General features: G+C 39.8%; 1 protein-coding gene across 1 annotated transcript in view; it reads left to right on the top strand.

Moving 5' to 3' along the window:
• The window catches only part of mrc1a (mannose receptor, C type 1a), a 161,886-nt gene extending 147,095 nt beyond the window's left edge, over window positions 1-14,791 (top strand). Inside the window, exons 28-30 of the mRNA XM_059972157.1 lie at window positions 9,697-9,864; window positions 9,953-9,988; window positions 13,326-14,791. Of these exons, the coding sequence (XP_059828140.1) occupies window positions 9,697-9,864; window positions 9,953-9,988; window positions 13,326-13,555 (434 nt within the window). The 3' untranslated portion in view covers window positions 13,556-14,791. The remainder of the gene's footprint in view (window positions 1-9,696; window positions 9,865-9,952; window positions 9,989-13,325) is intronic.
• Window positions 14,792-17,462: the final 2,671 nt, after the last annotated feature.

Genomic DNA, 17,462 nt, shown 5'->3' with positions numbered 1-17,462 from the left:
CACAGCAGGCAATTGTTTGTGTTTATAGTGATTAAACAAGGGCTAAAAGAAGTGAGATTTAAGCAGAGTGGTCATTATTGTAGTAGCCATTTTTGGAAAGGGCCAGTGTTAGAGTGGTCAGGCTTTGGCTCAACAGGATTGAGTGAGAACAGTGGCAGGTTAGAAGTAAGCTTGAGAAGTTAGAGGTAAGCAAGTGTAGGCAGGATGGTAGATCAGGCAGTGGACTGCTTGTCCTCTGAGAAAAATAAGACCATAAGGTATAGGTGCAGAAGTAGGCCATTCAGCTCATTGAGTCCGCTCCGCCATTCAATCATGGGCTGATCCAATTCTTCCAGTCATCTCCACTCCCTTGCCTTCTCCTCCATATCCTTTGATGCCCTGGCTAATAAAAAAAAAACTATCTATCTCTGCCTTAAAAGCACTCAATGACTTGGCCTCCACAGCCACTCATGGCAACAAATTCCACAGATTTACCACTCTCTGTCTAAAGTAATTTCTCTGCATCTCAGTTCTAAATGGATATCCTTCAATCCTGAAGTCATGCCCTCTTGACCTAGAATCCCCTACCATGGGAAATAACTTTCCCATATCTAATCTGTTCAGGCTTTTTAACATTCAGAATATTTCAATGAGATCCCCCCTCATTCTTCTGAACTCCAGGGAATACAGCCCAAGAGCTGCCAGACAGACATTCTTCATACAGTAACCCGTTCATTCCTTGTATCATTCTCATGAATCTTCTCTGAACCCTCTCCAACGTCAGTATATCCTTTCTAAAGTAAAGAGCCCAAAACTGCCTTATAGAGCCTCAACATCACATCCCTGCTCTTACATTCTATAACTCTAGAATCAAATGCCGACATTGCATTCGCCTTTTTCACCACCAACTCAACCTGGAGATTAACCTTCAAGGTACCTGCACAAAGACCCCCAAGTCCCTTTGCATCTCTGCATTTTGAATTCTGTCCCCACCTAAATAATAGTCTGCCCATTTATTTCTTCCACAAAGGTGCATGACAATACACTTTCCAACATTGTATTTCATTTGCCACTTCTTTGCCCATTCCCCTAAACTATCTAAGTCTCTCTGCAGGCCCTCAGTTTCTTCAACACTACCCACTCCTCCACCTGTCTTTGTATCATCAAAAAATGTAGCCATAAATCCATTAATCCCATAGTCCAAATCATTGACATACATCATAAAAAGCAGTGGTCCCACTGTGGAACTCCACTGGTAACTGGTAGTCAGCCAGACTAGGATCCCTTTATTCCTACTCTATGTTTTCTGCCAATCTGCCAATACTCCACCCATACTAGTAACTTCCCTGTAATTCCATGGGCTCTCTTTTGCTAAGCAGCCTCATGTGCAACACCTTGTCAACAGCTATCTGAAAATCCAAGTACACCACATCTACTACATCTCCTTTGTCTACCCTGATTGTAATTTCTGCAAAAAATTGCAGTAGGTTTGTCAGGCAGGACTTCCCTTTCAGAAAACCATGCTGGCTTTGGCCTATCTTGTCATGTGCCTCCAGGTACTCTGTAATCTCATCCCTAATAATCGATTCCAACAACTTCCCAACCACTGATGTCAGGCTAACAGGTCTGTAGTTTCCTTTTTGCTGCCTTCCACCCTTCTTAAATAGTGGAGTAACATTTTCAATTTTCCAGTCATTCGGTTCAATGGCAGAATCTATCAATTCTTGAAAGATCATTGTTAATGCCTCCGCAATCTCTCCAGCTGCTTCCTTCAGAACCCGAGGGTGCATTCCATCAGGTCCAGGAAATTTATCCACCCTCAGACCATTAAGCTTCCTGTGCACCTACTCGGTCATAATTTTCACTGCACCTGTTTCACTTTCCTGACACTCCTGAATGTCTGGTACACTGTAGATGTCTTCTGCTGTGAAGGCTGATGCAAAATATGCATTCAGTTCCTCTGCCATCTCTGCATTTTTCATTACAATATCTCCAGCATTATTTTCTATTGGTCCTATATCTACCCTCAACTCTGTTTTACCCTTTAGATACATAAAAATGCTTTCAGAATCTTCTTTGATATCAGTTGGCAGCTTCTTTTCATAATTCAACTTTTCCTTCTTAATGACCTTCTTAGTTTCCACTGAAAGTTTTTAAAAGCTTCCCAATCCTCTATCTTCCCATTAGCTTTGGCTTCCTTGTATGTCCTCTCTTTTGCTTTTACATTGGCTCTGACTTCATTTGTCAACCGGTGTCCTTTTTCCATTCAAAAATTTCTTTTTATTTGGAATATATCTGTCCTGCACTTCTAGCCATTGCTGCTCTGCTGTCCTTCCTGCTAGTGTCCCTTGCCAGTCAACTTTGGCCAATTCCCCTCTCATGCCACTGTAATTTCCTTTACTCCACTGAAACACTGACACACTGTATGCAGTTCTGAACTTCATTCTTAATAATAGACTCAAAGATCTTTACATCACCAGCCACGTGATAAAGTAGGCCAACGTCAACATGATTCCCTGAAGGGGAAATCTTGCCTGACAAATCCATTGAAATTATTTAAAAAAATAACAGACAGGCTAATGGTTCTCAACATTTTTTCACTTGTGTCCCACTTATGGCTTTTACCTCTGTGGCCATCACCCTCTATAGTTTCCATTAGATGATAAAGCTTTTTTGGTCAACTGCACTAATTATTTAATCAATATTTATGTTTTGACAGAATATAGGTATTTCTATTTGTTAAATACAATGTTACAGTTGTATATGAAAAATAGAACCATTTCAAAGCTCTGAATAGCATACTTCATTTATAATGTGTATTACGTTCTTCCAACCAGCAACTCAAAACTGCTTGATATTATTACTTTGGGTATTTAGCGAGATTCTTACAACTTATGGAAGCTAACAAATTTTTGAATATCTGATTGCAATCTGGTTGAAGATAATTGAAGGACTTCAAGACAGTAACGAGCTTCTGATTCTGATTCAGATTAACTAGTTGAATGTGACTTTAGTCAAGCTTTTCACTAAAGTCACATTCAATTAGTTAATTGGAGTCAGAATCCGGTTTATTATCACCAGCATGCATCATGAAATTTGTTAACCTAGCAGTAGTTCAGTGCAATACATAATATAGAATAATAATAAAGAAATCAATTATAGTATATGTATATTGAATAGATTAAAAGTCGTGCAAAAAACAGAAATAATATGTATTAAAAAAGTGAGGTAGTGTTCATGGTTCAATGTCCATTTTGGAATTGGATGGCAGATGGGAAGAAGCTGTTCCTGAATTCGCTAAGTGTGTACCTTCAGGCTTCTGTGCCTTCTACCTGATGGTAACAGTGAGAAACAGTGGGTGCTAGAGACCCTTAATAATGGACGCTGCCTTTCTGAGACTCCACTCCTTGAAGATGTCCTGGGTACTTCGTATGCTAGTACCCAAAATGTAGCTGACTGAATTTACAACCCTCTGCAGCTTCTTTCAGTCCTGTGCAGTAGCCCCCCAATATCAGACAGTAATGCAACCTGTCAGAATGCTCTCCATGGTATATCTATAGAAGTTTTTGAGTGTATTTGTTGACATGCCAAATCTCTTCAAACTCCTAATGAAGTATAGTCGCTGTCTTGCCTTCTTTATAACTGTATTGATATGTTGGGATCAGGTTAGATCCTCAGAGATCTTGACACCCAGAAACTTGAAAATGCTCACTCTCTCCACTTCTGATCCCTCTATGAGGATTGTATGTGTTCCTTTGTCTTACCCTTCCTGAGTCCACAATCAGCTCTTTCATCTTACTGACATTGAGTGCCAGGTTGTTGCTGCGACACCACTCCACTAGTTGGCATATCTCACTCCTATACACCCTCTTGTCACCATCTGAGATTCTACCATCAATGGTTGTATCATCAGCAAATTTATAGATGGTATTTGAGATAGGCCTAGCCACACAATCATGGGCATAGAGAGAGTAGTACAGTGGGCTAAGCACACACCCCAGTGCACCAGTGTTGATCGTCAACGAGGAGGAGATGTTATCACCAATCTGCACAGATTGTGGTCAAGGATCTAGTTGCAGAGGGAGGTACAGAGGCCCAGGTTCTGCATCTTCTCAATTAGGATTGTAGAAATGATGTTATTAAATGATGAGCTATAGTTGATGAACAGCATCCTGACATCGGTGTTTGTGTTGTCCAGGTGCTCTAAAGCCGTGTGAAGAGCCATTGAGATTGCATCTGTCATTGACCTATTGTAGCGATAAGCAAATTGCAGTTTCTCCAGGTTCTTGCTGAGGCAGGAGTTCAGTCTAGTCATGACCAACCTCTCAAAGCATTTCATCATTGTATATGTGAGTGCTAACAGGTGATAGTCATTATGGCAGCTCATTTTGTTCTTCTTAGGCACTGGTATAACAGGTTGGAAATCCAATAAAAATTACTTTGCCTTCTTCCAGAGTGGTGGAAATTTTTCTTGCTAAGTTTGAATTTTGCTTGAGCTATAATCACTCTGCAGGTCAATAAACATTTTTGCAATGTGGTGTCAACATCATTTACAATCACCCCAGATGGATCTACCTCCCAATCTGGAATATGCATCTCCAGCAGGTCTCTGAAACAAAATTCCTATCAGTGCACAGTTGTTTCAAATGATCAGGATCATCATCTTGTAATTCTATTTTAAAAGTGACCAGTGAAGCAGATTCCATAAACTCACAATGATACTCATGGCATCCAATATTGCTGCTGAAAAATTTAAGTTTTCCAAGGAAAGCAAAAACTTTTTTCTGTGTAACTCTTCACTTAATAAATATAGTTTTTCAAGTATTTCTGGCAGGTAAAATATGTTAGACTTAGCAGTGACAATTTATTCTCTAAGCTGCTTATCACAGAGCCTGTTGCAATACTATTCCAAAGTGCAACAAAGACTATTATCTTTTGATAACCATCAGACCTTTGTATGCATTAGTAGCTGTTCAAAGTCTTTGCTTTCCTCAAAAACCTGTCAAAAAAATTACCTTGAAGTGCATTTGATTTGTTGAAGTTGACAGCCATTATTACAGCAGCAAGGGTGTCATGCAAATATCCTGCCAAATTTTTGCAAACAAATGCTGACAGTGGATGACACAATGTATGCAAAAAAAAAGTCAGGTGCAGCATTTTTTAAATGATCAGTGAATCCTCTTCATCTTCCTACCGTTGAAGCAGCACCATCAGTTGCAGAAGCCATTCTACTGTATTTTTCAGCAAAATGTTGTTTTCCAAGTAATAGCTCTTGACTGCTTCATAAATAGTCTCACCTTTGGTATATGCTTAAGCTTCCAGGCAAAAAGCATTTCCTCACTGACCTGGTCATCATGCACAAACTTAACATATGTCATCAGATGGGCTTCATTATCACATAATGTGTTTTCATCAATTTGCAAAGCTACCTTCTTAACTTGCAGTTCAGCAACTAGTTGTTTTTCTCACATCATTCAGGATTCCAAATAAATTACATATATGAATATCTTTTCTATTTACATAAAAAATTACAGTAAATTTCTCATGGAAATTTCAGATTCTCCTGTAGCCCCAATTTCTTGTTCACTGACTAGTGGCCCCTCCACAATCCAGCACGTTCCCCTGGAGAATCATATGGCCCACATTGAGATGTGCTGGGATAGACAAAGGAGTCAGTTGTTTATTTGGATTTTAAGAAGGTCTTTTACAAGATGCCATCCATGAGGCTGTTTAACAGGAAAGATTACAGGATAGAAGATTGCTGACTGGCAGGAGGCAATGAGTGGGAATAAAGGGGCCTATTCTGGTTGGATGCCGGTGACAAATGGTGGGACCACTTCTTTTCACATTATTTGTCAATGATTGGGATGACAGAATTGATGACTTTGTGGCCAAGTTAACAGACAGTATGAAGACAGGTGGAGGGGCAGGTAATGTTGAGAAAGCAGGGAGTCTGCAGAAGGACTTAAGACAGATTGGAAGAATGGGCAAAGAAGAGGCAGATGGAATATAATGTTGGGAATTATATCATGCAGTTTGGCAGAAGGAATAAAGGCAGAAACTATTTTCTAAGTGGAAGGAAAATTCAAAAATCAGAGGTGCAAAGGGACTTGAGAGTCCTTGTGCAGGATTCCCTGAAGGTTAATTTGCAGGTTGAGTCAGTGATATGGAATGCAAATGCAATGTTAGCATTCATTTTAAGAGGACTAGGATATGCGAGCAAGGATGTGATGCTGAGGCTTTTTAAGTCATTGGTCAGACCACACTTGGAGAATTGTAAACAGCTCTGGGCCCTTTATCTGCCAATGGACAGGGTGCAGAGGAGGTTCACGAGAATGATTCCAGGAATGAAGGGTTAATGCATGAGGAACGTTTGATGGCTTTGAACCTGTACTTGCAGGAATTTAGAAGAATGAGGGTGGTTCTCTTTGAAACCAATCAAATATTCAAAAGCCTGCATAGAGTGGATGCGGAGAGAATATATTCTATAGTGTGTGAGTCTAAGACCAGAGGACACTGCTTCAAAATAGAGGTATCTCCATTTAGAACAGAGATGAGAAGGAATTTCTTAGGCCAGAGAATAGTGAATCTCTGCAATTTCTTTGCCATGGACAGCAGGGAAGGCCAAGTCAATGAGAATATTTAAAGCTGAGCTTGATAGGTTCTTAGTTAGTCAGAATGTCAGGTTTATGGAGAGAAGGCTGGAAAGCGGATTTCAGAGAGATAATAAATCAGCCATAATAGAATGGCAGAGCAGACCTTAATCTGCTCCAATGTCTTATGGTTTTATGTTGATGCTACCAACTATATTTTCAGCTGTTATTATCTCATTTATGCCAGTCAATGGCACATGCACATTCTTTCTGGCGTGTTCTACAATTGTTGTGAAACAGCTGAACTATTGTGGTTGAGTTTGGAACCGCAACCAGAACGTGGACAGGGAATTGTGGAGACCAAGGTTTGGGAATCTGGTTCTGGTTGTATTAGTAATTATCAATGGCAGTGTTTCGGGTGTGCGTTGTCTATTTTTCATATAGATGCAGTACATATGAGTCACCTTTGTACATGTACACATATGAACAGTATATGTGTATGCTGTAAGTACATATAAATGTACATAAATGGTTTTTAAATTTGCACGATTTGTTTTATTTCACACATTGGTTCTTTGTAAGTCCTTATGTAACATTTTTGTAGATCCTGTTCTATTTACTTTGAACATACATACAGTGTGTATATGTATGTGTGTATGTATACACACACACACACATTTGTGAACATATATAAGCTAATGGACAATACACAACACACTCAAAATGCTGGTGGAACACAGCAGGCCAGGCAGCATCTGTAAGGAGAAGCACTGTTGACGCGTTTCGGGCCGAGACCCTTCGTCAGGACTAACTGGACAAGGAAATCGCATAGGGAGCGATCCCTGCGGAAAGCAGAAAAAGGGGGGGTGACTTCATTAACTTTGCCTGTAACTTTCACCCTGCCCTCAAATTTACCTGGTCCATTTCTGACACCTCCCTCCCCTTTCTTGATCTTTCTGCCTCCATCTCTGGAGACGGCATATCTACTGATATCCACTATAATCCACTATAAGCCTACAGACTCTCACAGCCACCTGGACTATTCCTCTTCCCACCCTGTCTCTTGCAAAAATGCCATCCCCTTCTCACAATTTCTCCGTCTCCGCTACATCTGCTCTCAGGATGAGGCTTTTCATTCCAGGATGAAGGAGATGCCTTCCTATATTAAACAAAGGGGCTTCACTTGTTTCACCATCAACTCTGCTCTCAAACGCATCTCTCCCATTTCCTGCACACCTGCCCTCACCCCACCCGCCCGCCACTCCACTCAGGATAGGGTTCCCCCTGTCCTCACCTACCACCCCACCAGCCTCCAGGTCCAATGTATAATTCTCCGTAACTTCCGCCACCTCCAACGGGATCCCACTACCACACACATCTTTCCCTCCCCACCTCTTCTGCTTTCCGCAGGGATCGCTCCCTACGTGACTTCCTTATTCACTCGTCCCCCCCATCCCTTCCCACCGATCTCCCTCCAGGCACTTATCCTTGTAAGTGGAACAAGTGCTACACCTGCCCTTACACTTCCTCCCTCACCACCATTCAGGGCCTCAGACAGTCCTTCCAGGTGAGGCGACACTTCACCTGTGAGTTGGCTGGTGTGGTATACTGCGTCCGGTGCTCCCAGTGTGGCCTTTTATATATTGGAGAGACCCGACGCAGACTGGGAGACCGTTTCACTGAACACCTACACTCACTCTGCCAGAAAAAGCAGGATCTCCCAGTGGCCACACATTTTAATTCCACGTCCCATTCCCATTCTGATATATCTATCCATGTCCTCCTCTACTGTCAAAATGAATCCAAACTCAGGTTGAAGGAACAACACCATATATACCGGCTAGGTAGCCTCCAACCTGATGGCATGAACATTGACTTCTTACCCCAGCCCTGACATATTTAGTTGTTTGTTTATTTTCTCTCTCTCTCTGCCCATCACCCTGCCTGTTCTCCATCTCCCTCTGGTGCTCCCCCCTCCCCCTTTCTTTCTCCTGAGGCCTCCCGTCCCATGATCCTTTCCCTTCTCCAGCTCTGTATCACTTTCGCCAATCAGCTTTCCAGCTCTTAGCTTCATCCCACCCCCTCCAGTCTTCTCCTATCATTTTGCATTTCCCCCTTCCCCCACTGCTTTCAAATCTCTTCGTATCTTTCCCATCAGTCAGTCCTGATGAAGGGTCTCGGCCCGAAACGTCAACAGTGCTTCTCCTCAGTGCTGCCTGGCCTGCTGCGTTCCACCAGCATTTTGTGTGTGTTGTTTGAATTTCCAGCATCTGCAGATTTCCTCGTGTTTGTACAATACACAATTATGTTATCTATTAAGTACATGGATGGGAGGGATGGGAGGAGTCTGGAGGCCTATGGTCTAGACGTCGGTTTATGGGATTAGGCAGAATAGTAGTTTGGCACAGACTAGATGCGCTGAAGAACCTGTTTCTATGCTGTAGTGCTCTAAGCATCTATGAACTAATAAAATAGACTTGCTGTATTGCCTATATCCATCAGTGTCTTGTAATCACAAAAAATAATTTAAGTCAAACATTTGCACATTTTGTTAGACCCAGAGATGCTGCTGCAACCAAGTGTGCTGCCATCTTACCAAAAGTTTCATGAAACTAAAACAAAATGGGCTTTATCTTTACAGGAAAGAGTTGCAGTGTCAGAGAGATTGGGCAGATTAGACAAACTCAATGGTGGTTATCAGTTTGAAATGTAACATTTTGAGAAGGCTTGGTGGGATGTTTCCTTAGAGGGTATCTCCTCTTCACTCTATAAGGGTATAAACTGGTCTTCCTTTTAAAAGGGACACAAGGAACAATTTTTCACCTGGAGAGTTGTGATTTTGGAAACACTCTCATCCAGAAATCTGTGAAAGCAGTCATAGGAAATAAGGATTAGAGCACTCATGGTCCAAATGGACTCAAAATTATGGGGTGTTGAGGGAATGGGGACCTGAGGCACAATCAGACTTAGCACTGAGACACCTCAATCAGGATGTTTTGTGCTGGATTCCTTGAGTTGATCAAGACATGGGAGCACGGGTGGAGCAGAGTTTTATGCCCCACACATTCAGCTATATTCAGACTAGTATTTCATTTTAGAAAATAATTCCTTTTCCCCATTGTAGGTGCTTGGTTATGGCTAGATAATAGTGTGGTGGATTTTGTGAACTGGAACAAAGGTGAGCCTTCAGATCATAAGAACGAAAACTGTGTTGAAATGTATTCGGATAAAGGCACCTGGAACAATGCACAATGTTCAGTTTATAAAAACTACATCTGCAAAATGCCGAAAAGTAAGTTAAATGGTACTCTGGCTTCTTAAAATTTTATTCTCTCTTGTGGGATTCAGTGAAGAATAACTAGCATTTCCTTTTCTTACAGTTGTGGATGTAACTGAGGCACCATCACAACTGGAAGGTAAGAGCTATTTGCACCCAAGAAGTTGTTAGCATTAGACTTCATTGATAAGTTTATCTTCACCCAAATGGTACTTCTTGTTTCAGCTGATGAATTTGCTTTAGATTGTCACATCCTTCAGAAATTTCCAAAACAACTGTCACTAACATAGGGTAACATATATTGCTGCAAGTGGAGAATGCTAATTTTCTGTTGAGGCAAGTTGTGGAGAGGTGACACCATATTCTGTAGTCTGGCGAAAAATTATCAGCCCCCTTCTAGGCCATCAGGCGTTACTAATTCTCAGAGCTACTGACCAGAGACTTCCTTCACTGACTATATCCCATCATCAGCTCCTTCACAATAGAAGGGGTTTTGTAGTAAGAGAAAATGTAAGAGAAATCATATAATTCAACCCTGGCATTATCGGGCATCAGATGGAGCCCTTAGAGGAAGGTCTGCAGACAACAGGCCTACTGTTTTATGGCAACAGTACATTGCAACACATAATAATAAAAAACTATAAATTACAATAAGTATATATAAAAAAGAAAATTAAATCAAATAAGTGGTGCAAGAAGAGAGGAAATAATACTAAGGTAATGTTCTTGGGTTCAATGTCCATTCAGAAATCTGACGTTGGAGGGGATGAAGCTGTTCCTGAAACATTGAGTATGTGTCTTCAGGCTCCTGTACCTCGTCCTTGATGGTAGCAGTGAAAAGAGGGCATGTCCTGGGTGATGGGGGTCCTTTTTGAGGCATTGTAGTTTGAAGGTGAATTGTTTTGGTGCTAATAAATCAAAAATTAAAAGAAGAAATTAATAAAATACACATTTGTTGATAAATGAGTGTAGTATACAATTATGGAAGTCATGCTGTATTTATAAAAGATTTTGGTAAGGCTGCAATCATTTTTGATCATCTTACCTGATAGAGGAAAACATTTACCAAAGAGAAAGTGAAATGAAATGAAGACACACTGCATTGATTCTTGGAACAGATAGAGTAGGTAAAATGTAGTCTAGATTTTACATACTCAGTGGCCACCTTATTAGGTAGAGCTATACACCTGCTCATTCCGCAAGTATCTAATCAGCCAATCATGTGGTAGCAACTGAATGCATAGAAATATACAGTCATCATCAAGAGGTTCAGTTGTTGTTCAGACCAAACCTCAGAATGGAGAAAAAATATGATCACAGTGACTTTGACTATGAAGTGATTCTTGGTTCCAGATAGGGTGGTTTGAATATCTGAGAAACTGCTGACCTGGGACTTTCACAAACTCTGTGGAGTTTACAGAGGATGGAGCAAAAAAGAATCTAGTAACCTGCAGTTCTGTGGGTGAAAATGAGAGATCAGAAGCCTAACTGTTTCAAGCCAATAGGAAGGAGAGAGTAACTCAAATAACCATGCATTAGTGGTGTGCAGAAGAGCATCTCTGAATGCACAACACATTGAAGCTTAAAGTGAATTGGCTACAGCAGCAGAAGACCACAAATATACATTCAGTGACCACTTTATTTGGTACTGGAGGAACATAATAAAATGGCTACTGAGTGTGTGTGAATAAAAAGTTACAACAAAATGTATAAACCTCTTTGACGGTTTGATAGGGTTGATTCTGAGAAGTCAGAGAATCTGAAAATAAACAGCAAGAAAGAAAGCAAAGGAAATGGAATAAAGAAAGAACAAAGGGCCTATATTGTGTTGTTGTGTTCTTTGTTCAATGTTAACATGGTCTCAAGGTAAAGCAGTTTAGTTATTTAAGTTTGAAGATAAAATTCTTCAAGCACTTATTTGTGACCAAGTTTGCATCAGGGGATGCTGACAAGCCTATAATTTATTGCCATCCTGAATAGTGTTTGAGAAGGTTACGTTCTTTCTTGTAACTCTCCATTGTGGTACTCAAGGGTTGTGAAAAAAATCAAATGACGTGTGATTTGGAGGGAGAAGTTTCCTTGATTCATGTAGCCTTTGTCTCTCTGGATATCAGTGGTAACAGGACTGTAACGGACTGGGTTGATCAGACTCAAATAATTCAAGTGTCCAGGAAACGTGGTAAAAAGCCTACAAGCATAACAAAGTAACATAAGCCTAATTTATTAGCATAAAATAGAAAACACAAATAAACCACACAAAATACTATGTAATAAGTCACAAAGATTTTCACAGAGAATTCAAGACTCATGATTCTTAGACATTTCTTGATTGTTGCTGTTGTCTGGGGACTCAGAATTCCAACTCAGTTGTTAAACCACCCCTGGGTCCTAGGCACCAATCACAGTTCCCAGTCTGGAAGTCCAAAGAACCCAGGAAAGGTGCTCCAATAAATATGAACATAGAGAGACACAGAGACCGACAAAGTCTTTGATCTTTTGTTCTCATGCCTTTAACTTAGCTTGGTTTCTTTCTTTCAAACAACACAAGCGTTCATTAACGCAGTGTTCAGCATCCCCTTTTCAATCAATTAGGCCTCTTAATGGTCACTGATTATTCATCAGTCCACGAATGTTTGGGACATAACATTCCTTTGGCTTACAAAGAACATTAATATTACACTAAGAAAAAATCCATCAAACTAGCTCTGAAAGTAACCAACAGACTTTGTCATTCACAGACATCCTCATGTTAATGGTGACAGAATGAGAAAGAATCCAGCTACTATCAGAAAACATTAGGCATTAACAAACCTGCAGTGTTTACTTTGTATGTACAGGCACTCTACATGCTGTGATCTCACAAAGAGTTAAATGCCATTTTGAATTGTTCAAACATTCATCCAGTATGTTACAAAATTTAATTTTAACACAGGACTGAGAGATATTTTCAAAGAGATCTTGTTGCAGAGCATCTTTCTGCAGATAGGTATTAGTGGTCGTAGCAGAGTAAGTGAGGTATTAGAAATGGCAGATGAGGTGTGCTTATCAAGTGCACTGCTTCGTCCTGGTGAGGCATTCATTTGCGCAAGGTGGATATATTCAAACTCACGTACAAGCTGTATTTGTAGATGGTGGGAATCAGGAAGGGAACCATTTCTTGCAGAATACTCATGATAGGTCTTCTTGCCATGGACTTACTGTGATGGGCCTTGTTTTTTTTGTTTCATGATAAGCTGCTGGATATTGACGGAGGAGCATTCAGCAATGGTAGCCATTGAGCTTATTGAATCATGTTAATGGGGCCTGTGGATGGCTCTTGCACTTTTTTCTTATGTTTTTGTGTAAAGAGCTGGAAAATTATCGTGCGAAATCTCCAGCTTAATAGCTGGCAACTGTGCAGACAGTCTGAATTCCATCCTCTCGTTAAGTGTTATCTTTGGTTATCTTATTGTGTGTGTGTTTTTTTTTAATATCAGTTTCCCAGCCAAAAGAGAATCCATCTTACAGCACCGCAGGGATTGTGGTGGTACTGGTTCTTGTCATCATTCTACTTGCAGTTCTTGGAGGCTACTACTTCCAAAAGCATAGGAGGAAGGCCACAGGTGGACCTGCAACATTTGATAACACCCTTTTCTTCAACAGAGAGTTTGCATCTGAACCCTGTGACATGAAGTCTCTTGTGCCAAATATAGAATCAAATGAATAGAATGTAATGTAGTTTATTAAAAGTTTTTGAAATACATTGAAATAATTCTACCATGAACTGCATGCAGTTAGACTGGAAACACATTTTAGCAGTGTATTTGGCTGATGTATGCTTTGCTGCAATATTTTGCACAAGACTCCATGATTATTCTTGTGTATTGTTTCCCATCATTTTAGAAGTATATATATTGATTACTTATGCTTGTTAAAGGTCAATTTTTCAGGTGACCTTTTAGAGTTAATGCTTAGTGCTTCAGTAATTCTGCTATTTAAATAATACACTTTTAAAATGTAAATAGGAGAGAGTTGAATCTTATAGCTTTGATACAAAGAAAACATTGGAATGATAGTTTTAGATGCTTGGCCTACTGCAAAAAAAAGTGTGTTGTTTTATGTATCTGATTTATAGTTCAAATAGAGTGAGCAAAATACACAGAACTGTTAAAAACCTCAAGAGATTCTGCAGATGCTGGGGAAATCAAGAGCGATACAAAGAACTCAGCAGGTCAGGCAGTATCTATGAAAATGAATAAACAGTCAGCATTTCAGGCCAAGACCCTTCATCGGGACCAAAATATCAACTATTTATTTATTTCCATAGATACTGACTGAGCTGTTGAGTTCCTCCAGCATTTTCTGCACATAACCATTAAAAGCCTAGATTTTACAGAAAATTGTTAAATCAGCTCACAAGTTATTTGTCAGCAATTCTCTGCTTCTTTATTTTTTAAAAAGGATTAGATGTACATTATTAACCCTTATTTTGTTGACTTCCAAACAGCAAATAACTTGAATATGAACTTATGGTTACTTACTGTTCCATTCACTGTTTCCGAATAATTTGGTGATTATACAAACTTTATAGACAAAATGTGTGCAGATGAACTTCCAGTCATGTGTAAATAAGTTATCGTCAGCATATTTCTAGAGACAGAATGTATGCAAAATTTTGGATGTTCATACAGATTGAAATAAATTGAGGGTCTTCATTTAGGAATTAGATATATTGACCTTATGTACCTGTATGAATAATAACATTTGAAATAAAAGTCTAGTATGTTTAATATGGAATGATTTTTATGTTTCCTGATACACCGAAGAGGTATGAACTGATTTCAGGCACAGTTAAAGGGATAAATGTTTTATTCATTTAAAAAATAGGGTTCTGATCAAATCGTGATTTCTATGGTTTGTGTATGTATAAGGAATGAATTACATCAAACATCAATCACAAGAAAATAAAAATTATCAGCTGTGGACAGCATGAGTACAGTTTTTTTTAAATTATATGCTGTACACTTTATTAAACACATAAACTATTCTTAATAGAACATGATTTTTTACACCAATCATATACTAAGGAACTGATACCATATAAAGAGTTATTTTTCATTGAGCATGCATGTAGAGAATCAGGATGGGTTACATTCTTCATGTAATGATTTAAAAATAAATAAATATTGGGCAGTCTTTCCTGGTTTGTTTAGAAAATAAAAATGTTACTTCCTCTAAAGACTGAGGGAGAATTAAACAGACAACCTGATTACAAAAGATAAAAATATTCTCAAATATTCCTGGAAAGTTTGAGAATAATGATTCATCCAAAAAAGGGCACAGAATGCAGTGATTAAAATCCTCTAATCTTTCGTTTTGACTCTGCATTGGAGTGAAGAAAGGTTTGGCAGAATGGATGAACTGGCTTACTGATGGTCCTGTTCCACTCCAGATAGGCCTTTAAGGTCTGACTCAGTTTCTCAAGTTCAAGTTCATTCCATATTCAGAGTCCACTGCTAGTGAGATTTCCCCCACATTCTGTGTTCCCACCATAGTCTGATTGCAGCTTCAGCACAGTAATCAAAATCCAGCTTCATGTCCAATTGTCATTCAACCATACACGAATACAACCAAATTTAATGGCGCTATTCCAAGGCAAAGGTGCAAAACACAGTATCAACAGTCAATCGCAGAAAACATACCATATACAAGACAGTTGTAAAATATAGTGTCACAAAACAAAAAAATGGTCCAAGTCCCTGAGTCCACGCACGTTGCGACAGTTTACAGTTGAGCATGATACATCTTGTCTTTTGCCAAACGGTTACTGGAAGGCAGCACCTACACCCTGCCACACCAATCTGGAAACAGGTGACACTATGCTTTGAGGCCTAGTCTTTGACATGACCAAGACCACACAGCTCCCCTGCTGTCCGCCCCTGCTGTTCAGCAATAGAAGAGTGAATTGGACATGTAGCATTTAACATTACTAATGACCAAAATGAACATCACAGCATTGCTATGAGAATCAGAATCAGGTTAATTACGACATGAAATTGGTGGTTTTGTAGCAGCAGTGTGCAATGACATAGGATTACTACATACTACAAAGTAAATAAATAACGCAAAAAGAAATAATAAGATAGTATTCATGGACCATTCAGAAATCTAATGGCGGAGGGGAAGAATCTATTCTATTTAGTTCAATGTGGGTCCTGTATCAATTCCCTGATGGTAGTGATGAGAAGAGAACGTATCCGGGATGGTAAGGGTTCTTATTGATGGATACTGCCTTCTTGAGGCACAGTTTCTTGAAGATATTCTCAATAGTGGTGAAAATTGTGCCCATGATGGAAATGGATGAGTTTACAACCATCTGTAACCTCTTATGATCCTGTGCACTAGAGCCTTGATACCAGGCCAAATGCTCTCTCCAGTGCACCCAGAGAAACTTGCAAGAGACTTTAACATCACAAATCTCTTAAACTGCTAATAAAGTAGGGCTGCTAGCATACTTTCTTCATGATTGCATTAATGTGTTAGATCCAGGAGCATTCCTCAGGGACGTTGACACCCAGGAACTTAATTCTGTTCATCCTTTCCACTCCTTACCCCTCAATGAGAACTGGTGTGCTCCCAACTTCCACTTTCTGAAGTTCATAAGCAACTTCTTAGTGGTCTTACTGACGCTGAGCGTGAGCTTGTTTATGCAATATCACTCAACCAGCTGATACTCTTTCCTGTATGCCTCTTCATTGCCACCTGAGATTATAACAACAACAATGGTGTCACGGGAGAGGTTATAGATTGTTATTTGAGATGTCATTAGTGTAGACAGAATCGTGCAGCAAGCTAAGTGTTTATTCTTGAGGTGTGCCTGTGTTTATTGTCAGTGAGGAGATACCTTTGCTGGGACAAAGTAACTCAAACAGATGGTCTTAAAAGCTTGTGGTAACAGAGATTCCAGACATCTACAATTAATGCTGTAAGTGCTGACCCCTTGAGTACACAAACATCCCAACTTGTAGCCATGTTTAATGTGCTAAGTGAAATAATCCCATTGTTTTGTATTCGGATAATTGAGACAAGTCTCCTGGTCACTCTAATTTGTAATGCTGTACCTCCAATGTTGAACTGGTGTGAGTTGTGTACAGGCCACCTAACAGTAGTAGTGAGGTTGGGGATGGCATTAAACAGGAAATTAGAAATGCGTGCAATAAAGGAACAGTAATTATAAATGGGTGACTTAAATCTACATATAGATTGGGTGAACCAATTTGGTAAGGGTGCTGAGGAAGAGGATTTCTTGGAATGAATGCGGGATGGTTTTCTGAACCAACATGTTGAGGAACCAACTAGAGAGCAGGCCATTCTAGAATGGGTATTGTGCAATGAGGAAGGGTTAGTTAGCAATCTTGTCGTGCGAGGCCCCTTGGGTAAGAGTGACCATAATATGGTGGAATTCTTCATCAAGATGGAGAGTGACATAGTTAATTCAGAAACAAAGGTTCTGAACTTAAAGAAGGGTAACTTTGAAGGTATGAGACGTGAATTAGCTAAGATAGACTGGCAAATGATACTTAAAGGATTGACGGTAGATATGCAATGGCAAGCATTTAAAGATCACATGGGTG

The sequence above is a fragment of the Hypanus sabinus genome, chromosome 6 (assembly GCF_030144855.1).
Source record: "Hypanus sabinus isolate sHypSab1 chromosome 6, sHypSab1.hap1, whole genome shotgun sequence".
NCBI classification, from domain to species: Eukaryota; Metazoa; Chordata; class Chondrichthyes; order Myliobatiformes; family Dasyatidae; genus Hypanus; species Hypanus sabinus.
The sequence above is the reverse complement of the archived record's forward strand: the minus strand, read 5'-3'. Positions and strand labels throughout refer to the sequence as shown.